This window comes from Schistocerca serialis, chromosome 3 (assembly GCF_023864345.2).
Source record: "Schistocerca serialis cubense isolate TAMUIC-IGC-003099 chromosome 3, iqSchSeri2.2, whole genome shotgun sequence".
Lineage (NCBI taxonomy): Eukaryota > Metazoa > Arthropoda > Insecta > Orthoptera > Acrididae > Schistocerca > Schistocerca serialis.
In genome coordinates, this window is record NC_064640.1 from 17,050,456 (window position 1) to 17,074,069 (window position 23,614).

General features: G+C 45.0%; 1 protein-coding gene across 2 annotated transcripts in view; it reads left to right on the forward strand.

Moving 5' to 3' along the window:
• LOC126469675 (monocarboxylate transporter 3) overlaps positions 1 to 23,614 on the forward strand; it is a 442,163-nt gene that overhangs the window by 352,772 nt on the left and 65,777 nt on the right. For both annotated transcript variants that reach the window (XM_050096825.1, XM_050096826.1), the window contains exon 4: positions 6,797 to 7,002. In XM_050096825.1, the coding sequence (XP_049952782.1) occupies positions 6,797 to 7,002 (206 nt within the window). The remainder of the gene's footprint in view (positions 1 to 6,796; positions 7,003 to 23,614) is intronic.

Below are 23,614 nucleotides of genomic sequence, written 5' to 3' on the forward strand. Positions count from 1 at the left end.
CCTAAGGACATCACACACATCCATGCCCGAGGCAGGATTCGAACCTGTGACCGTAGCAGTCGCGCGGTTCCGGACTGAGCGCCTAGAACCGCTCGGCCACCACGGCCGGCCATTCATTATAGCCAGTGTATATATTTAAATTACTTAATGCGGTTTTTAGCTGCAGGAGCCGTCCTGAACTGCTCCGGTAGGTAGCTGTTGTCTACCGGATTGCTTGGACGTAGCGCCGCATGTCAGGAGAATTTCTATTGTAGCAGTCGATACAAAAGTGCCAAAAAACGTTTTCCACCACACTCATATTAGCATAGTTAGCTTTTTTCCCTGGAAATCTCTTTCTTAATATCTCTTTTGAACACAAGGGAACGCTACGTATCTGTGTATGAAGGAAAAAGTAAACCTGCGTCTCTAGTACAGTTCTGTGTGATCAACCGTGCACGGAACAATGCGGCTTATGTACAGTGTCAGTCTGTCAATATGCCTCGAAAGGCTATTTTAAGCTTATCATGAGATACGAAACAATGAAGAGTTGCCTCTTAGTGGTCACCCCGGATCAACAACAGCTGCTGGTTACTACCTACGTATTACGGCTCGTACGTTGCACGAGGAGAATGCAGCAGACCTGCGCACCACCTTTTTCGAAGCAGCTGGGAAGACTGTGTCGACACGCAGTGTGCAGTCGTATCCCCACGATCAATTTCGTGTCTAGGCGTCCGTTACGTACAGTATCCCTCTGCACTTTGGCGAGTAAAGAAAGATTGGCAAGGGAGCACCTGAAATTGAACCTAGATCAATGGCGTTCGATTCTCTTCACCTACGAGTGTAGGATTTGTCTGACACTTCATAAGCGTTGTGGGACAGTGTACAATCGGGCAAGTACCACTTCGCATCTCAGGGGTTCAACAGGGAGGCGGGTCAGACATGTTTTGGACTCGTTTCATGCATGAATGTCTGGCCTCCTTTCATCGCTCATCGCTATCGAGGGAATTTGAGGACTGTGCAGTATCGGGACAGGATTCACCAACCTACTGACCAGCCCTGCAATCAATTTTTCGGCCGTGGCTTCTTCGTTCAAAACGATATTACAGAGACACACCGCGCCCAACTTGTCAACACTATTCACCAGGAGACTGGAATCAACCGAATGGAATGGCCTGCGGTATCTGCTGACATGATCCCGATAGGGCATGCTTGGGAACAGCTGGAACTCATAGTGCGTCGTCGCAAGAACTCTCCTCACACATTCAATGACTTCGGGAGGGGCACAGACGAAGAACTGGACAGGTTCGAGCATTAAAATCTCGACCAACTTGTGAACAGTATGCCAAGGACAACCAAAGCACGTTAAAGTACTCAGTATAGAGTATTTCCTAGTAGAAGATATTGATTTCAGAGCTGTGCAAAGTTGCGAACTTCCGAACCGATATCTTTTATTTTGGTTATCGGTATGTTCTTATTTCGCAATTGAGCTACTTTTTAAATTCGTAAGTCTTACTATTTCATTCGATGCTCTACTCCAGTCTAACTCCACAGACGTTCGCTCATTTGTGGGTGGTACAAAACATATTTTGAATGGTTTATTACTCTCTGTGGCATGAAACCACTCGCACTTACGCGGCAGAGAGCTTCGTGAACTGTTTGTATTTTCTTCGGTGATGGCCGACCTAATCCGCAACTGGCAGGAAAGACGAGATTCTGTCTGGTGACTGAATCACTCCCTGAACTTATTTTATAGTCCGGCTTCAATACAGTCGAAGATGCGTCAACTCGACCCATTCTTCAATGCTGTTTTCGGGTCCAGCGTCCTCTGTGTACACATATATTCTAGTTTCTAGAAATACCATGCCACTGACCCACTGTATTCACTAGCACATTTTATATTGTAATTTACGAGATGTCATCGCTGCGTAAATAAGTGAATGCATTAACGGCTCGTCATGCAAGACTTAAACAGTGTGTGTGTTAACTGAAGGACAGGTGTAGTGTATGGAGACAAAGTGTATGTTTTAACTGAAGGACAGATGTAGTGTATGGAGACAAAGTCGCATTCAAATGTCAGAAAACGGTAGATCTTTTTTATGAAGGCTGATTAGATTCTTCGCTAATAACCTCGAAGGCTAAAGCGCTGAACACCACATATAAACAAAGATAAGATTTAAATCTCCCCTCGTACTCACGGAGTACAAAACGCACGCAAAAGTCCGCAGCTCGTGGTCGTGCGGTAGCGTTCTCGCTTCCCACGCCCGGGGTTCCCGGGTTCGATTCCCGGCGGGGTCAGGGATTTTCTCTGCCTCGTGATGACTGCGTGTTGTGTGATGTCCTTAGGTTAGTTCGGTTTAAGTAGTTCTAAGTTCTAGGGGACTGATGACCATAGATGTTTAGTCCCATAGTGCTCAGAGCCATTTGAACCATTTGAACACACGCAAAAATCACCTTCGAAATGTGCCACTTCTGTCAGGAATGGTAGCGCTCCGTGTATGATGTCTGACGTGTGCTTTTACGAATGTGTTTGCCCTGCTATTTTGTCATAGATTTATCGACAGTTATTCTGCGTCGTTTTTATCTGTGTTAAATGTTAATGTTTTACGATCTTCTATACATCTGTGTTATTCATTTTGTTCAATTCTTTCCTTTCGATTTTGTACCTTATCATTGTTTCAATAAATTTTAACCACACTCGTCTCTATTTTATGTGAAGGCGCTAATGACTCGTCATTGACTTTTATTGCAACAGTTACTGTGATGACACTTCTGAATCATATAGGCAATAGTATTCCGTAGGAGAATGATGCATGGTGCGACTGGTTTATTTTGACCAGTGCTTGTAGGGTGGATCACCAACGTGTTGCAATGCGCATTTTACTTGATTTTACACTTTGGTCTAGTATGGTCGAGCGACCTACGTCGTTCACAGACGCATTTCACTGATCGACCATGCAGCTATCAACAGGCCACTGAGGTCAAAATGAATGATACAGTGCCTTCTGGAGAAGAGACTAAAGCGTTGTAACTTAGATTTGGGCTGTGAGTTCAGAAAATTCCTGATCGTTGTCGGAACACCGAGTTCATAAATCTCCACCAGTTCGTACCTCATGGCTCAAATACATGATCTGATATTCTGAACCACAAACCCTATTATATTTTCCTGTTTTAATATACTGAATATGATTCGTTGAGACGATAAGATGCATTGTGAAGTGATTTAGTAAGAGAATATTCCTTGCATAACATTTGTAGAAATTCATTTTGAAAACTTTTTCAGGCAATCTCTGACATTTTAAAGTCTCAGAAGTCGATGCACAAATTTTTGATTCTAAACCAGAGCATGACACTGAATAATAAACCTCGTCACTACTGTCTTCAAACTGAACTAAAACCACATGCAGAAATAGTTATATTTCTATCCTTTAGAGTCCTTTTGTTTTAATGGCAGCGTATTTCGTGTTCTGGCCCATTTTGTGTCGTGCTTTATTATAGGAAGTGTCTTCTTAAGTGGTCATATACAAATATTTTAATTGTTTTCTTGGTGCACACCTGTAAAACCGTCAGTAAACAATTATTTTAGGCCTTCATCACTTGTTTTAGCGTCCACAGTTATAACGTGTATTATATCTTGTTAAGACTAATGAATACACATACGTAAGACGTGAGGTACCTTTCAATTTTGCTGGACGTACAACAGCATTAGAGACGGCATAGGAGACTTCTACACTTAGAGCTTCTGAACAAATATACTTCACATTAGCTTTCTCTACGTTTATTTCTTTCTTCGCTACGGTCTATCAATGTGACTTGTGATTAGGAAGCGTCCTCTTAACCATTTGCGCGGAATTCTTTTTTTCACTATGAATACATTATAAATATACAGTGTGGTCCATTGATAGTGACCGGGCCAAATATCTCAAGAAATAAGCACCAAACGAAAAAACTACAAAGAACGAAACTCGTCTAGCTTGAAGGGGGAAACCAGATGGCGCTATGGTTGGCCTGCTAGATGGCGCTGCCATAGGTCAAACGGATATCAACTGCGTTTTTTAAAAATAGGAACCCTCATTTTTATTACATATTCGTGAAGTACGTAGAGAAATATGAATGTTTTAGTTGGACCACTTTTTTCGCTTTGTGACAGATGGCGCTGTAATAGTCACAAAACGTGTAAGTACGTGGTATCACTTAACATCCCGCCAGTGCGGACGGTATTTGCTTCGCGGTACATTACCCGTGTTAAAATGGACCGTTTACCAATTGCGGAAAAGGTTGATATCGTTTTGATGTATGGCTGTTGTGATCAAAATACCCAACGGGAGTGTGCTATGTATGCTGCTCGGTATCCTGGACATCATCATCCAAGTGTCCGGACCGTTCGCCGGATAGTTTCGTTATTTAAGGAAACAGGAAGAGTTCAGCCAAATGTGAAATGTCAACCATGACCTGTAACAAATGATGATGCCCAAGTAGATGTTTTAGCTGCTGTCGCGGCTAATCCGCACATCAGTAGCAGACAAATTGCGCGAGAATGGGGAATCTCAAAAACGTCGGTGTTGAGAACGCTACATCAATATCGATTGCACCCGTACCATATTAATATGCACCAGGAATTGCATGGCGACGACTTTGAACGTCGTGTACAGTTCTGCCACTGGGCACAAGAGAAATTACGGGACGATGACAGATTTTTTGCACGTGTTCTATTTAGTGACGAAGCGCCATTCACCAACTGCGGTAACGTTAACCGGCATAATATGCGCTATTGGGCAACGGAAAATCCACGATGGCTGCGACAAGTGGAACATCAGCGAGCTTGGCGGGTTAATGTATGGTACGGCATTATGGGAGGAAGGATAATTGACCCCCATTTTATCGATGGCAATCTAAATGGTGCAATGTATTCTGATTTCCTACGTAATGTTCTACCGGTGTTACTACAAGATGTTTCAATGCATGTCAGAATGGCGATGTACTTCCAACATGATGGATGTCCGTAACATAGCGCGCGTGCGGTTGAAGCGGTATAGAGTAGCATGTTTCGTGTTTTGTGACTATGGCCCGCACGTTCACCGGATCTGGCGTCCCCAGGTTTCTTTCTGTGGGGAAAGTTGAAGGATATTTGCTATCGAGATCCACCGACAACGCCTGACAACATGCGTCAGCGCATTGCCAATGCATGTGAGAACATTACGGAGGGCAAACTTCTCGCTGTTGAGAGGAATGTCGTTACACGTATTGCCAAATGCATTGAGGTTGACGGAAATCATTCTGGGCATTTATTGCATTAATGTGGTATTTACAGGTAATCACGCTGTAACAGCATGCGTTCTCAGAAATGATAAGTTCACAAATGTACATGTATCACACTGGAACAACCGAAATAAAATGTTCAAAAGTACCTACGTTCTGTATATTAATTTAAAAAACCTACCTGTTGTCAACTGTTCGTCTAAAATTGTAAGCCATATGTTTGTGACTATTACAGCGCCATCTGTCACAAAACGAAAAAAGTGGTCCACTTAAAACATTCATATTTCATTACGTACTACACGAATATGTAATAAAAAATGAGAGTTTCTATTTTAAAAAACGCAGTTGATATCCGTTTGACCTATGACAGCGCCATCTAGTGGGCCAACCATAGCGCCATCTGGTTTCCCCCTTCAAGCTAGACAAGTTTCGTTCTTTGTAGTTTTTTCGTTTGACGCTTATTTCGTGAGATATTTGTCCCGGGCACGATCAATGGACCACCCTGTACATAACAAGCGACTGTCATTCGTAAATACTGTCAGAGGGTGTTGTTTCAGGTAATCAGTAACATTACAGATTACATTTGCCTCATTGTTTAGTATACTGTACTTAATACGAATTTTAGGTACAGCAGCGAAAAGAACCCAATTGAAATTCGCTGCTGTATACAACCGTCCTGAAATCTGCTCTGACGCTGTTTCATGGTCTGACGGAACAAATAATTCATTCTTCTTTTTTAATTTCCCATATCTCCAGATTACCGTTCATGTAAATAGATGCTATATTGTTGAACCATTCTTAACCTGACACCAACTAAAGAAATTTCTTAAGGAACCTATACGTAAAAGCTACAGAGAATGTGTAACGTTTCATTCTTTCTCTCTTCCTTTTCACTTTATTTCAGAAAAAAGTACAGTTTGCCTTACAAGCGAAATGTACACAATTATTATTTACATTATTATTTTCGTAGCAAAAACAAGAAAGGATCACGACGTGAAGGTACATAGTCCCACATGAGCTCAGCCTATGAGTTCCAACTCTTTGTGATGTGTTATACTTTTTGGACAACGATATTTGCATGGAAACATTATTTTTGTCCACAATCGGCTGCGCTTTACGTAAATATACATTTACAGTCAACAGACGAAGAAACAAACAGAAAAATTCATTTCAGCATGTTCAGGCCTCTTTACGCTTCATTGTCCCGACCAACACACTTACTCTGCATCAGTTAGCGCCACATAATTAACAATATACTCTCTTCTTTTACTTCCCGCTTGAGATAATTCGGTGAAAAACTGGTTAAAAAATATCTTTACATTTTCCAAACACCTACTGTAGTACTTCATAAAGTTAATTGTCAGCTAATGTGTTACTGTTTGTTTACGTTCAACTTGCATTTAAATAGAACGCATGTTAAACGTGAAGATATTGAAGCTTACTGCTTCCAGCTGACCGCATATTACCGCAAATCGACAAAACATGCTCCTGCTTCCTTTCTTCTTCTTCGCCTTATGTTTTGTTCTTACTTTAGTCAGTGCTGATTGCTCTCCTGTTGCAGGCATTGGATTTGGACTGATCTACCTGCCAGCGGTAGTATGCGTCGGATACTACTTTGAGACCAAACGGTCGCTGGCTACTGGAATTGCAGTGTGCGGCTCTGGTTTCGGCACATTTGCATTTGCGCCAGTTGCTACGATACTGCTAGAAACCTTCGGCTGGAAAGGTTCTAACCTCGTACTCGCTGGAGTTATTCTTAATTGTGCCGTAAGTTGGATTTATTCTACTGCAACATTATATCCGATTTGCGTTGAAGGTTTGCACGTTCCGTTCAGTTGACTCAGTAATTAATTACTACATTAATTAAGAAAATGAAACTGAATGCATAACTAAATTAACTATCATTTCACTGAAATTAATATATATATGGCGCATTAAATGGCTCTGCTTAAATATTATCTTCTGAATTATTTGCAACGTTATAATTTTGTTTCTGTTTTAAGTTTTTCTTCCAGCCAATACAGGTCTTTCACTGATCTAGACAGTGCACATAAGTAATAACAATACGGCATTATAGCCGCTTATCTAATACCGAATAGTTGCTCATTTCGGCTTCAGCACTGCAGTCATCCGACATGACAGCAATGTAACACAATACCGACACTGATCTTGTGGTATAGCCTTCAATATTCGTGCAGAAGTTGATGTGTCGAGTGACTAGATAAGTTAGTCCACGAAACCGAACAAATGCTGAATGATATTGAGGTTAAGTCGGTTAGGTGTGCAAATGAGCTGTTAAAATCAGAGCTGCATTCGCCAAATTATTCATACACAAAATAGATGCAGTGGCTAGGTACGTTGCCATCTTGAAACAGAAATGACGTGAGAAAACGTGTAACGTTACCGAATGCATTCATCCCCCAAAAAGGCGGCGATACTGTAAAGGAACCTTGGCTAGCCTCAGGCCACCAAACGTCTTAATCATCGCCTGCAAGCACGCCCCACGCCTTAAAAACGCTCCCATTTGCCAGAAATTTGGATACAGGCACGTTCAGTGGACCATTTGATACCCGCGGAGTGGTATGGAAAATGTCAGTCATCTAATCAGTTGACCTGTTTTCGATCAGCAACCCAGTAGGCCTGTTCTTCCCAGATAAGTCCATTTTACAGATAAATCAGAAAACATAAATATTAAATTCAGCATTTAAAAATCTATTCGCACGTGAAGATACTTCCATAGTAATGTTCGACTGTCGCACAGACCCACAAATGAGATGCTTTGACACAATTATTGAAAAACGGTTAAGACAACTCAAAGGGAAAGAAATGCATCAAGCCCTGACGAAATTACAATTGAATTTTACAGCGAGGACATAAGGAACCAGTTTCTTTCCTCGCTCACACTTAGCGGTAATCTCTTGCGCAGGTCGCTGCTGTTTGCAAAAAGAGTAAAAGAACAGACGCCCAGAATTACAGACCAATATGACTGTCACCCGTCTGTTGCAAGATCCTAGATCCTATTCTAAGTTTTTCTAGGGGGGGGGGGGGGAAGAAGCTTCTCTGAAAGAATCGCTACGGAAAGACCACTTGCGTCAAACACAGATTGCTTTATTCATATATAATACTGTGAAAACAAAAGATACAGGTAAACATGTAGATTGTCTCTTGCAAGATTTCCGAAAGGTCTTTGACGCTGTACCGCGTGGTCGACTAATGACAGAGATACTCCGTCCTCACAGGCTTTGAAGGTCCCAGGGTACCGACCTACCGCCGTGTCACCCTCAGACCATAGGTGTCACTGCATCCAGATTTGGAGGGGTATGTGGTTAGCATACCGCTCTCGCGGCCGTTGCTCACGAGAGCTGAGTGCACGCCACTTGCCAACAGCGCTCGGCAGACGATGACGGTTACCTATCCAAGTACTAGTCAAGTCCGACAAAGTTTAACTACGGTGATCTAACGGGAACTGGTGTTATCACTGCGGGAAGGCCGTTGGTTAGTGACAAAGATACTATCATATGAATATGTTACTATCTCCATGAATTTTTGAGTAATAAAACCCATTACGTCATACCGGATGACGAATGTTCAACAGAAGCAAAATTAAAGACCTTGATAATGAGAACCTATTTTTCACGCTGGCGCTTCTACAGCAGCATTTCAAGTTCGTCACTATGTTTCCTTTCATTCACAGATTTCTTCTGTTCTCTCTCTTCATTTTCCTTCTTTCACCAATATCTTTCCATTATCTCCTTTTCTCTCAGCTTCCTGTGTTCCCCAGGTACACTGTCTAATAACTACGTCCAACATTTTCAACAACCCCTATGGATTCTGTCTCGCAGTGGCACTTTTCCACTGTAAAATCGAGCCTGTAACGCTTATTCCTGTGAAGAATACTGCATAAACATTTCTTTTATCCCTTTCGGTGCATAATTAATACAACATGCGGTGACTATACAGAGATTACGAAAAATAATCCCATCTCCGAAAGGTGTACAATACTTTCACTGTTGTCTCGTAGAGTGGTATCCTGAGACCCATGCATGATTATACTCTTATCCAGTCTATTAAGCCAGTATTTGTGCCATAAATTAGCACTGTCCTTAGGTAATTGTTGTAATACTGTTCATTAATGATCAAGCAAATAGTAGTGTCTGGTCTCGTCCCTTCCTGGTGAAATGTAAAGGAAAAAATTAAAAAATAATATTTTTATTCTTATGATGCGTTTGGAGGTTTCAGAGCCTAATATTCAAGTTCTCACAACTTCTTTAGCATCTGTGTTTTGTTTTTCTGTGTTTTTTTTTTTTTTTTGTCTTTAGGATGACATAACAGTGTTGTCCACATGTTTAAATCCTCGCTATCAATCTGTCACATCCCTGCAGGCATACACGTGGCAGTTGCATTGATCACATCTGCCTCTAAATGGTGGGCCTTTTGTGTGTTTTTGTGGATGTTTTCGTACGTGCACTAGATGCTATGAACAGAACCGTTCTACACGCAGAAGTACATAAGATAAAAGTAATATCAAAGATATTAATCGGAAATTTGGGTACAAAAACTTCTAAGCACTTCGAACTTAAATTTAAAAATATAATAAATGTAATTTAATTGTGTGTTGCTAATAGCTGTTAGTAATCATTCCAGACCTAATAAAAAAAATTATATATAAAGTCATAGTCATAAACAATAGTTCAATGAATTAGGACATCTAAACTTACTACAGAGATGTTGTAATTGAATGGTTTGATATAGCTTTATTTTCGTCGCGACCGAAGAAAAATACAGCATCACACTCTAAAACGGAAGTTTGAAGTTACTACAACGATATTATCCTCACGTATCTATCCACATATGCACCTATATGATTATTCAGGATATGCAAGATATCGCTTTTAAACCATCTGTCTACCATTCCTCTCTCGAATAACGCTTGGGAAACATGAACACTTACAACTTTCTGTGTGAGCTCTGATCTATCTTACTCTGCTCGCTGTTAAAACTGTAACTTCATGAAGGCGGTAAACAACAAACGTCTAAAGGACGTGAATTTTCACGAAGTAGATAGGAGTAACGCCATCTTCATTCTGTGCATAAAGAAAACTTACACAGTGGGTTTCTCATTCAAAAATTTCATTTGAATGTTGTTTCTTTGTGGGAGGATCGTGTTATGGCTTGTGTACGGAGGAGAAACTTCTATCAGCGTGTGTCGGAATTCGAAAACTGTATGATCTTGGTCTATCCGACTGCTGTTTGTCGTTCCGCAATATTGCTCCTCGAGTCGGCCTCTGTCCCACGACTGTCATGCGAATACGTAATCAATGGGTCCAGAATGGCCATACTTCACGCCATGCTGCATCTTAACGACCTCGAGCGACTAGCGCCCGAGAGGACTGACATATTTTGAAATTTGAAATTTGTGGTAAGGTCTTATGTGACCAAACTTCTGAGGTCATCGGTCCCTAAGCTGACGCAGTACTTAATCTAACTTCAGCTAACTTACTCCAAGGACAACACGCACACCCATGCCCGAGGGAGGACTCGAACCTCCGACGGGGGGAGCCGCGCGGACCGTGACAAATGCCCTAGACCGCGCGGCAACCCCGCGCGGCACTGACATATTGTTCATTCACCTGTACAGGATCGTACAGCCACGTTACGCATCTTGAGTCAAAAAATGCTCTTGTTTGCAGCAAGACGAGTGTACGTAGGTACAATGGGACGCCGTCTGCAGCAACAGCGACCATTGTTGCGGCCTCCCTTGAGGCGGCAGTAAAGAGGGGCCACCTAATGACAACTCTGGTCACAGGAGAGGCACGAGTCGTGATCTTGCACACAGCACCAACAAGGATGAATCCGTCTAGGAGATCGAACGTTGCCAGATTCCATTCCTCATCACCATACGGGCCCGGCACCTGGCGTGATGGTATGGTGTGCCACTGGGTATTCAAAACGATCATTTCTGCTTCGACAGCCGTTAATTTGTACAACATCTATTAAATTTCTGCTGTGTTAAGGGCGATGGCTGTGTTCTGTAGCCGGCTGCTGTGGCCAAGCGGTTCTAGGCGCTTCAGTCCGGAAGCGCGCGGCTGATACGGTCGCAGGTTCGAATCCTGCCTCGGGCATGGATGTGTGTGATGTCCTTAGGTTAAATAGGTTTAAGTAGTTCTAAGTTCTAGGGGACTGATGACCTCAGATGGTAAGTCCCATAGTGCTCAGAGCCATTTGAACCATTTAGTGGTCTGTATTCGAAGTCTACATGATATTTTCTTTCAACAAGATAATGCAAGGCCATATCATGATGCTGTCCTCCATACAGAGGATGTTCGACTTCTGACTTCGTCAGAACGTTCTGCAGATCTCTTACCCGCTGAACATCTGGTTATGGTTTACTGAGAGACTGACACGTCACCGCTCGCCAGACACTGCTATTGATGATCCCTCGGATAGAGAGCATAAAGTAGCGTGGAATTACATACTCTTATCTTTCTTTCTAGCTCAGTTCGAATCAAAAAAATGTTCAAAAGTGTGTGAAATGTTATGGGACTTAACTGCTAAGGTCATCAGTCCCTAAGCTTACACACTACTTAACCTAAATTAGCCTAAGGACAAACACACACACCCATGCCCGAGGGAGGACTCGAACCTCCGCCGGGACCAGCGTCACAGTCCATGACTGCAGCGCCCTAGACTTCTCGGCCAGTTCGAATCGATAACCAGTGGACTTAGAGCCAATGTTTTTGCTAGACGCGGTAGCTGTGTCTACTAAATTTTGTATCCTGTATACCCCAAATCACATACAAACGTAATCATGTATTCATCTTAGAATACAGAGTGTATCATAATTAAAGTCATAAGCGCATACAGATGAAAGTGGCCGATGCTAGAAGCAAAAAACCTCGATAAACACGGGTCCGCAATCCATCCGTTTACGAGATGAAACTTCGTGGGCCGGCCGCGGTGGCCGTGCGGTTCTGGGCACTTCAGTCCGGAACCGCGTGACTGCTTCGAATCCTGCCTCGGGCATGGATGTGTGTGATGTCCTTAGGTTAGTTAGGTTTAAGTAATTCTAAGTTCTAGGGGACTGATGACTTCAGATGTTGAGTTCCATAGTGCTCAGAGCCATTTAAACACTTTTTTTTAACTTCCTGGAAGATTAATAACTGTGTGCCGGACCGAGACTCGAACTCGGGACCTTTGCCTTGCCCGCGAAAGGTAAAGGTCCCGAGTTCGAGTCTCGGTCCGGCACAGAGTTTTAATCTGCCAGGAAGTTTCATATCAGCACACACTCCGCTGCAGAGTGACAATCTCATTCTCGTTTACGAGATAATTGCGACTTCGTTGTTACCAGCCACTGCTGACGTGATTCTATGTAATCACCGCATGGCGACCGTGATGTGGCCTCTGTTTACATTTTCGAGATGTGGAGTTGTAAACAGGTAAACAGAATGGATACAACAGTACCGTAGACAGTCAGAGTGCCTCTCACGTCAGTTGTCTGCGGAGCGTCAGTTGCATTGTTCGAGTGGTGGTAGTAACATAGAACATTACAGTAACGAGGAGTATGCACATATGCACTACATGTGTGGTAACGCTAAAGGAAGTGAACGGTAAACTGCACCCTTATATCAAGAAGCATACCCTTCCCGAAGGTACCCAGAGGGTGTAAACTGGGAGCTTTGCACATATTGTGGCAGCGGGCAGGCCTGCGCGAATTATAGTCCTGCTGGAAATAGTCGAGACTAATTGCCCTGCCACAGTGGTAACACCGGTTCCTGTCAGATCACCGAAGTTAACCGCTGTTGGGCTTGGCTAGCACTTGGATAGGTCAATGTCCGGGTCTCCTGAGTGCTATTGGCAATCGGAATATATTCACCCCTTTTGAGGCCAATTGAGGAGCCACTTGACTGAGAAGTAGTGGCACTGGTCACAAAAACTGACAACGGCTGGGAGAGCGGTGTGCTGACCTGCTGACCACATACCCCTCCATATCTACATTCAGTGACCCCTAAGGGCTGAAGATAACACGTCGACCGGTCTGTAACGTTGGGCCTTCAAGGCCCGTTCAGACGGCGATTATTATTATTATTATTGCCCTTCCAAGGAACCATCCCGGCATTTGCCTGAAGCGATTTAGGGAATTCACGGAAAACCTAAATCAGGATCGTCGGACGTAGGTTTGAATCGTTGTCCTCCCGAATGCGAGTCCAGTGTGGTAACCACTGCGCTATCTCGCTCGGTGCTGCTATGATGAGACGAAATGTAACGCGACGATGTGTTTCAAAGAGGGGCTGGGCGGGGGGTATCGGTACTGTGTCCTTGAATATCACCTGATCTGACGATGATGTTGGATTTGTGGGTAGCTCAACTGCCTGATCATCAGCGCCCGTACAAAGTCCCATTTTTTTTGCACAATCCATTTTTTTACAGTCCAATCTAGCCACTGTCACGAATGATGATGATGATGATGAAATGATGAGGACAACACAAACACCCAGTCCTTAGGCAGAGAAAATCGCCAACCCGGTCGGGAATTGAACCCGGGACCCCGTGATAGAGGGGCAGCAACGCTAGTCACTAGACCACGAGTTGCGGACATCACCTGATCTGTATCCCTTGTATTTCTATGCGTAAAAATTTCTCGGTTCACTTGCCACGTCAAATTCGGATTAAATTCGAAGCTTTCGATGGTATCCACCATCATCTTCGTCAGGGACTGAACCCGACTCGTGTGAGCCGGCAAGGTTCTCTCTTTTACACCTCCAGAACGGCCTCCGACTGCCTGGATTACGTAATGATCACACGTACAGAGGTGGCTCGCTCTATGTCCTTAGGGTTTGTTTGCGCTTTCTCTGTAGTGTCGCCTGCAGCGCCATCCATCGCATCAGACAATGAACTGCGGGAAGTTTTCCTCTGTGTTATTTTCCTTGTCAAGTGCACGCTTCGACGCATTGCTAAGTTCATAGCCAGTGTCTCTATTGAAGTTGTTTTCACAGTGCCTGATTTCAACAGCTTCTCTGAAGACAGAGAGAAGCGTCAACCAGTATTCTCGTTTGTTCAAACAAGGTCTTGTGCTTATGTAACATGCTGTACTCTGTCACCACTGACCCAAGTTCCCACCAAACCTGTCCACCCCCACTGTCCTTGTCCTACCCTTCCTCCACATTCGTGACCAGGACACACTCCTCCACCACCACCACCACCACCACCACCACCACCAACACCAACACCAACACCAACACCAACAGCACCACCACCACCACCAACACCAACACCAACAACTACACATGCGAAACCTCGTTCGCCTTCCACAGCCTTACCGGTAGCCATCCTGCCCTGCATTACCCACTCCTCCATGACAACCGCCCCTTCCCTGACATCCTCAGTACAGCTAATGCAGCATACCTCTCCGAAGTCTTCTCAGTACCCAATGACCCTCACTTTGATTACTCCCTCTTCCCCAATGTCCTTGACCGCAAAGATACGACTGCCCGACCACTTGCTACCAGCTTCTGGTACTTAAACCAGTTACCACCCTCAGAATTTAACGCTCCTATCACAGTACAAGACATCAAAGACATCCTCAACTCCAAATGCAACACTACCCCTGCATCACCTACCACCACTTCAAAACATTCCCTCTCTCCTTCCTCACTGCCCTTATCACCCTGTCTGACACCTCCTCCTAATGCCCCATATGCCTCACCTCCATGTTCAGTAAGGTCTTCAAGTCCATTCTCTCCTGCTGTATCTGTCACTACCTAACTCAGCACCACTTCCTCACTCGTATCCAGTGTGATTTCCAGCCCTCCTTCTCTGCCAAAGACCAGCTTCTTAATCTTACCCATCTACTCTCCCTCCAACTTAACTCCTGTCACTCAGCTATTTTTGTTTCCCTTGATCTCCATGTATGGCATTCCAGGCTTCTTTTCAAACTCTAGTCCTACGCCCTTCCTATCAGCTCCAGTCATCTCATTGCCACCTTCCTCTCCCACTGTCCTTCCGACGATATCATTCATAATACCAATTCCCGCACCTTCAACTATATTGCAGGTGTGTCCCAGGTCTCCCTCCTTTCTCCTCTCCTGTATCTCCTGTACACTGCTGATATGCCCAAACAAACCCTATTCATCCATCTCTTTCAATATGCCGATGACACCTCCTTCATTGCCCTCTATTCTACCCTTCAACGGTCCCAGCACTCCCTCCAACCCACCTAAATCAGTGTATCACTTGGTGCAACCAGTAGCCATTTCAAATCAATCCTTCCAAAACCCAGGTATTCATTATAGGACCTACTACCCCCTCCTTCCAGCTCCATGATTTCTACCTCACCATCTATGAATTTCCTATCCAACTTACACTCACTTTGAAATACCTTGGTCTCACCCTTGACTGTTACCTCGCCTGGACTCCCCATCTCCTTACCCTTCAATGAAAAACCCACAATAGACTTGGCCTCCTGAAACTACTTTCTGGCTGGACATTGGTACTGCATCCTTCCACCGTCCTTCATACTTAAAAATCTTTGATCCCCCCCCCCCCCAATTCTCTGTTATGTCAGTGTCACCCATACCTCCAACCCTCCTAAATTCCATCAAAATCCTTGAACGCCATGTGCTCTGCCTCACTTTCTGTATCCATCTCCCGTCCCCCACAAAGATACTCTATGATCTCATGCCCTTCCCACATCTCCTTCTTTTTCTTCAACACATCCATATCCTCTACACTAACTGCCGCCTTGATCCCCCTCACCCCCTGGTGTCTCCTTTCCTCTCCACTCCCTGCCTGCTGCCGCGCCTCTACCGATGTGTCCCACCCTCTCTCCATCTCCACACCCTCCACCTCCTCTCCCAAAGAAACTTCCAGTTTGTCCCCATCTCAGATGATGTGCTCACTTCTCCTTTCCCAGTCCTTGCACTGCCTCCTAGGCTGTTCTGTCCCCAAACTTCCTGTCTCCTGCCCCTTGGTGTGTTACCAGCTCCTCCCTTCCGCCCCTTCCTACCCCCCCCTCCTCTGCTGATCCCCCTTCTATCTTTTCTCTCTCCTTCCTCTCTGACCGACCGCCCCTCCTTTCCCCCCTCCCCCCCCCCGTCCCTCGGCAGGTCCTTCCACTTTTAATCGCATTACTTTGTCGTGTTTGGTTCTCAGCATGTATGTAATATAAGTGTTCAGTGTCGTCATTCCATGTGGCTCTCATTACTGTGAACGCCATTTTTAATTGTGCTCTTCGTGCTGCCAGTGTTTATGTGCTACGTCTTCATTGAGCGACATTTTAATTATATATGGATTTTATGTAAACGTGCCTTGCAAAACTACCCCTTTTTGGTATGTTACAACTCCCATTGTTTCCCCTTCTCATGTTTACACTTCCTCGTTTATCCCCCATATTTTATGTATTTCACGTTTTATTTTATACAGTCTCTCGGTTGAAGAGCGATGAATTGTGCCACCGGCAGCCCACCCACTGACCCCACACGCCATTACTCCTCCTCACCCACTGTCCTTCCTAATGTCTGTATTCCCACTATCTACTTCACCTCCTACCTATCATCTCCATAGTTTCCCCTCCAAATAACCACTCTCTCCTTACCCCCGCCATCCCCCCCCCCTCCAAATTTATCTGAATTTGACGCGGCAAGTGAACCGAGAAATTTTTATGCAGGGACTCTGCTGTGAAAAACTTCATACCCATGTATTTCTATGTGTGGGGCCACCTTAAAGTTGTAGTGTACGCCACTCCGGTTAACACCGTTGAAAAATTGGAGCAGAGACTTGTCAGGAATTTCGATATGATTCAGCGTCTCTGAAAGGATTCGAAACTCGTTGTGGTGACGGGTACAGACCTCCATCTGGGCACAAAGACGGCACTTTGAACACCTCCTTTAACTACGGGTACAGCCACGTAGCAGTTGTGTTGATTCAAAACACCTGCGCTTCTACCAAAGTATCTTTAACAATTTTTTTCAATGTTGTACAGTATTGTTACCTTTTCCTAACTGGATTGACATTTACACGGAATCGAGGCTAGAAACCACAAAGTCGGTTCGTTTGCATACGTATATTTACTGAGACTTCCTTGTTTGTATAATCGTGTACTTTCAACTGCTTATGTTCACGCCATCAATTATGACACATCATGTATGTACAATAAGTAAAATTTCTTTATTTGCAATCCTTCCTGGTATTACAATTTGGATGACCAGCAGTGTATTTTATCGCAATGATAACTCTTCTTCTTTAAATGGCAGAAAAAACATTTGGGCAGTAGCAGGAGAACTTCGTCCACTGAGATTTCGGAAAAAGATTTCACCTCAATGAAAAAAAGTTTTGTTTCAATGATTGTGGCTCCAGTTCATTTATCATAACTGCGACGCTCTCTCCCCTACTTCGAGATATTTAAAATCGAATATCCATTCTTTGAACTTTTCGAAATGTTGTGTAAGGATTCCATACTGCGCAGAAATATTCCAGGAGAGGACAAACAAACGTAATATAATCATTTTCAATTAGTTAATCATTGAACTTTCTAGGTGGTCTGCCATCAAACTGTTTTCTTCGAGGTATCTGAAAATCTATGAACACAATATACAGGGTGACTGAAAATTCACGCACTCGGACGCCACAGAGCGATTCCTTGTATAGTAACAGTACAAAAATGACTCTAACCAAATTTCGTTCCTGGAATATTTTCAGTAGAAAAAGGAATGAAGCTATGCTGCGAAGAGTTTCGTTTATTAAGTGACCAAAGCTGCTTGCCGCCTAACATGACAGGTGATAAATAAGGCAGAAGCCAAACGTTCACGAACACAGCTGTTACGATGCTGTCTATGGCTACGGTTTCTACCGCCGCCACTGGGAGAATCAATTAACTGAGATGTAGGCCGGCACAATTCATAAGATGTCTGTGAACAGCACACCGTCCTGGCTAGCTCTCTTGTCAGAGAAATATGGACCAGAGACACGTGTTTAACAAATGGTAAAAAACACGTCTGCTTTCGCGCTGTGATCCTTTCCCTGAGAATGCTTTATTTCTCGGGCTCACATACCCGGACACTGTCCTTATTGACTATTCCCGATTACTGAAAGGTCTACTTATTACTCGTAATTCTTCGTTCTGGCAAACTTACGTCTTACACGGCGACAGTCTTAAAACCGTATACACATGCACACCACACGGCTACCGTTCCTGTAGCAACTGCACTGTCTCCTTTGTCCTCACTGTTGACATAAGCAACTGAAACATCAGACAGATCCTCTGCGTTCATTTATGCACGCTTCCTTTCTCACAGATACATCTCCTGTTGGTAAGGTTTTTGCGTAAACCTTAGCGTATGTTGAAAGGGTAGGCTAATGGGAAATGGGGGTAGTGTATAAACAGAAATCCAGTGACATAGAAAGTGAAGCTACATGAGAGATGGTTTAAGTAATGCTCATTGTAAAGGGCTGGTAAAAATATATAACAGGTTCCATGTATCCGTCACCAAACTCACTCAAAGATCTAACTGAAAACTTTAGAGGAAACCTTAGCTTGCTACTACATATGTTCCCGAACCATACCATCATCACTGGAAAAAACTTTAATCATCCACCAGTTGACTAGGAGGATTGTGGTGGACGTGACAAGCCATCATGAGCTAAATGCCAACTCTGGAAACTATTTGGAACAGGTCGTACGCAAACTCACACGTGATTTGAATATACACTACTGGCAATTAAAATTGCTACACCGCGAAGATGACGTGCTACAGACGCGAAATTTAAAAGACAGGAAGAAGATGCTGTGATATGCAAATCAAATGATTAGCTTTTCAGAGCATTCACTCAAGGTCGGCGCCGGTGGCGACACCTACAACGTGCTGACATGAGGAAAGTTTCCAACCGATTTCTCATACACAAACAGCAGTTCACCGGCGTTGCCTGGTGAAATGTTGTTGTGATGCCTCGTGTAAGGAGGAGAACTGCACACAATCACGTTTCCGACTTTGATAAAGGTCGGATTGTAGCCTATCGTGAATCACTAGCAGTCGAGATGACAGGCATCTTATCCGCGTGGCTGTAACGGATCGTGCAGCCACGTCTCGATCCCTGAGTCAGCAGATGGGGACGTTTGCAAGACAACAACCATCTGCACGAACAGTTCGACGACGTTTGCAGCAGCATGGACTATCAGCTCGGAGACCATGGCTGCGGTTACCCTTGGCGCTGCATCACAGACAGGAGCGCCTGCGATGGTGTACTCAACGATGAATCTGGGTGCACGAATGGCAAAACGTCATTTTTTCAGATGAACCCAGGTTCTGTTTACAGCATCATGATAATCGCATCCGTGTTTGGCGACATCGCTGTGAAGGCACATTGGAAGCGTATATTCGTCATCGCCATACTGGCGTATCACCCAGCGTGATGGTATGGGGTGCCATTGGTTACACGTCTCGGTCACCTCTTGTTCGCGTTGACGGCACTTTCAACAGTGGACGTTACATTTCAGATGTGTTACAACCCGCGGCTGTACCCTTCATTCGAGCCCTGCGAAACAATACATTTCAGCAGGATAATGCACGACCGCATGTTGCAGGTCCTGTATGGGCCTTTCTGGATACAGAAAATGTTCGACTGCTACCCTGGCCAGCACATTCTCCAGATCTCTCACCAATTGAAAACGTTTAGTCAATGGTGCCCGAGCAACTGGCTCGTCGCAGTACGCCAGTCACTACTCTTGATGAACTGTGGTATCGTGTTGAAGCTGCATGGGCAGCTGTACCTGTACACGCCATCCAAGCTCTGTTTGACTCAATGCCCATGCGTACCAAGGCCGTTATTACGGCCAGAGATGGTTGTTCTGGGTACTGATTTCTCTGGATCTTTGCACTCAAATTGTGTGAAAATGTAATCACATGTCAGTTCTTGTATAATATATCTGTCCAATGAATACCCGCTTATCATCTGCATTTCTTCTTGCTGCAGCAATTTTAATGGCAAGTAGTGTATTATAACTAATGGCAGTAGAATCATATCGCAAGGGGACCTCGAGTCGAAGCATATTGAATGTATCCGAAAAAGAGCAGCAACGTTTGCAAGGTTTGTTTGACTCACGGCGGAGAGTCACGGAAATAATAGAAAATCCGAACTGTGAGACACGAAGATAGACGCCCACTGACACAGAAAACCTAGTTACAAACTTGCAAGAACCAATATACACTCCTGGAAATGGAAAAAAGAACACATTGACACCGGTGTGTCAGACCCACCATACTTGCTCCGGACACTGCGAGAGGGCTGTACAAGCAATGATCACACGCACGGCACAGCGGACACACCAGGAACCGCGGTGTTAGTCGTCGAATGGCGCTAGCTGCGCAGCATTTGTGCACCGCCGCCGTCAGTGTCGGCCAGTTTGCCGTGGCATACGGAGCTCCATCGCAGTCTTTAACACTGGTAGCATGCCGCGACAGCGTGGACGTGAACCGTATGTGCAGTTGACGGACTTTGAGCGAGGGCGTATAGTGGGCATGCGGGAGGCCGGGTGGACGTACCGCCGAATTGCTCAACACGTGGGGCGTGAGGTCTCCACAGTACATCGATGTTGTCGCCAGTGGTCGGCGGAAGGTGCACGTGCCCGTCGACCTGGGACCGGACAGCAACGACGCACGGATGCACGCCAAGACCGTAGGATCCTACGCAGTGCCGTAGGGGACCGCACCGCCACTTCCCAGCAAATTAGGGACACTGTTGCTTCTGGGGTATCGGTGAGGACCATTCGCAACCGTCTCCATGAAGCTGAGCTACGGTCCCGCACACCGTTAGGCCGTCTTCCGCTCACGCCCCAACATCGTGCAGCCCGCCTCCAGTGGTGTCGCGACAGGCGTGAATGGAGGGACGGATGGAGACGTGTCGTCTTCAGCGATGCGAGTCGCTTCTGCCTTGGTGCCAATGATGGTCGTATGCGTGTTTGGCGCCGTGCAGGTGAGCGCCTCAATCAGGACTGCATACGACCGAGGCACACAGGGCCAACAGCCGGGATCATGGTGTGGGGAGCGATCTCCTACACTGGCCTTACGCCACTGGTGATCGTCGAGGGGACACTGAATAGTGCACGGTACATCCAAACCTTCATCGACCCATCGTTCTACCATTCCTAGACCGGCAAGGGAACTTGCTGTTCCAACAGGACAATGCACGTCCGCATGTATCCCGTGCCACCCAACGTGCTCTAGAAGGTGTAAGTCAACTACCCTGGCCAGCAAGATCTCCGGATCTGTCCCTCATTGAGCATGTTTGGGACTGTATGAAGCGTCGTCTCACGCGGTCTGCACGCCCAGCACGAACGCTGGTCCAACTGAGGCGCCAGGTGGAAATGGCATGGCAAGCCGTTCCACAGGACGACATCCAGCATCTCTACGATCGTCTCCATGGGAGAATAGCAGCCTGCATTGCTGCGAAAGGTGGATATACACTGTGCTAGTGCCGACATTGTGCATGCTCTGTTGCCTGTGTCTATGTGCCTGTGGTTCTGTCAGTGTGATCATGTGATGTATCTGACCCCAGGAATGTGTCAATAAAGTTTCCCCTTCCTGGGACAATGAATTCACGGTGTTCTTATTTCAATTTCCAGGAGTGTATATTGAGGAATCTAGGAATATACTAGTGCCCCCTACATATGTCTCCCGTAGTGACCGTGTAGAAAAGATTAGACGAATTACAGCTGGCACAGAGGCATCTAACCAGTCATTATTCCCGCACATTGTTCGCGAGTAGGGTTGCGAAGAAACTCTAATATGTGGGACAATTAGAAATACCCTCTACCATCTACTTCACGGTAGTTTGCAGGCTATGGATGATGAAGTACATGTCCTAATTGTCGTGTAATTTCTCATCAAACTGCAACAAAACTGCGTCTTCGCTAGCATTTAAGCACACGCCACCACATTCTTCAACAATATCAACGCACATATTTGCCGCTATACGGCAGGTACAGTCCTTTCGAAATTTGTGAAACCGCGGAGACCTCTTTGAAATCGTACAGACGTCACACATTATGGCGTAGTTGAAAGTGTAACGTTATAAAATTATCGAATACCATTATGTCCAAAAGTGGAGCATAAGCGGGAAAAGAGGGAAATATAAGGAGAAAAAGCGAGGCCACAGAATTTCTCCAAAAACTAAAATTCTACCATCTACAGAAGGGGCCAAAGAAATGTATCCACTGTTTAAAAGTCCATAACTGGCAAAATAACTGACGGAGTTGTCTCATCTTTGATAGTGTAATAGTTTGTAGTTCCGGCAGTCGCCACACAAGCGTTGTATTGTGTTGTTTTGTTTTGTCAGATGACAGTCGCCAGATAGTCAGTGTTTTGTTCTTAGTTGCACCTAGTTACTCGAGTAAACATGGCTGGCGCAAGGCTTACATTCGATGAAAGGAAGTCAGTTTTGAGGTGGTATTTTAAGTTCAAAAAATGGGTCAAATGGCTCTGAGCACTATGGGACTTAACATCTGTGGTCATCAGTCCCCTAGAACTTAGAACTACTTAAACCTAACTAACCTAAGGACACCACACACATCCATGCCCGAGGCAGGATTCGAACCTGCGACCGCAGCAGTCGCACGGTTCCGGACTGAGTGCCTAGAACCGCGAGACAACCGCGGCCGGCGTATTTTAAGTACGAAAACATTAATGAGGTTCAACGGCAATGGCGAAATGAGTATCAAACAGAGCCACCGACACGTTTAACGATTCGTCGTATTCGAGACAAATTTGAAGCTGAAGGTTGTGTTAAAGATGTACACAAACAACGATCTGGACGACCTGTAACAGTAACAACTCCAGCTAACTCCCGTCGTCTGTTACAACAATTCACTCGCTCACCGTAGAAGTCTGTGAGACAGTGTGCCCGTGAAACTGGAGTGAGTCGCCCAAGTGTTCGGCGAATTTTGAAGACAGCTAAGTGGAACTGCTACATCCCACGATTGCTACACGCAATGAACGAGGACGACCCAGATCGTAGAATGGAGTACTGCTAGTGGTTTACTAACATGGTGCGCAACGATGAAGAGTTTGCAGAGATGACTGTGTGGTCTGAGGAGGCACAGTTCAAACTCAATGATACAGTAAATCGCCACAATTGCATCTACTGGGCCGCCGAAAATCCGAACGTCCATGTAGACAAAGCCGTGAATTTGCCAAGAGTAAATGTGTGGTGTGGGTTGTCTTACCGGTGCTTGATTGAGCCATTCTTCTTTGACGGCACAATTACCGGTGAGGTGTACCTTCAGAAGCTTCAGCCATCCGTTTTACCTGCCATCCGAGACTTGTATGGAGACGGAAGAGTTTACTTTCAACAAGATGGTGCCACAGCCCACTACCAAAATCGTGTTAGGGCG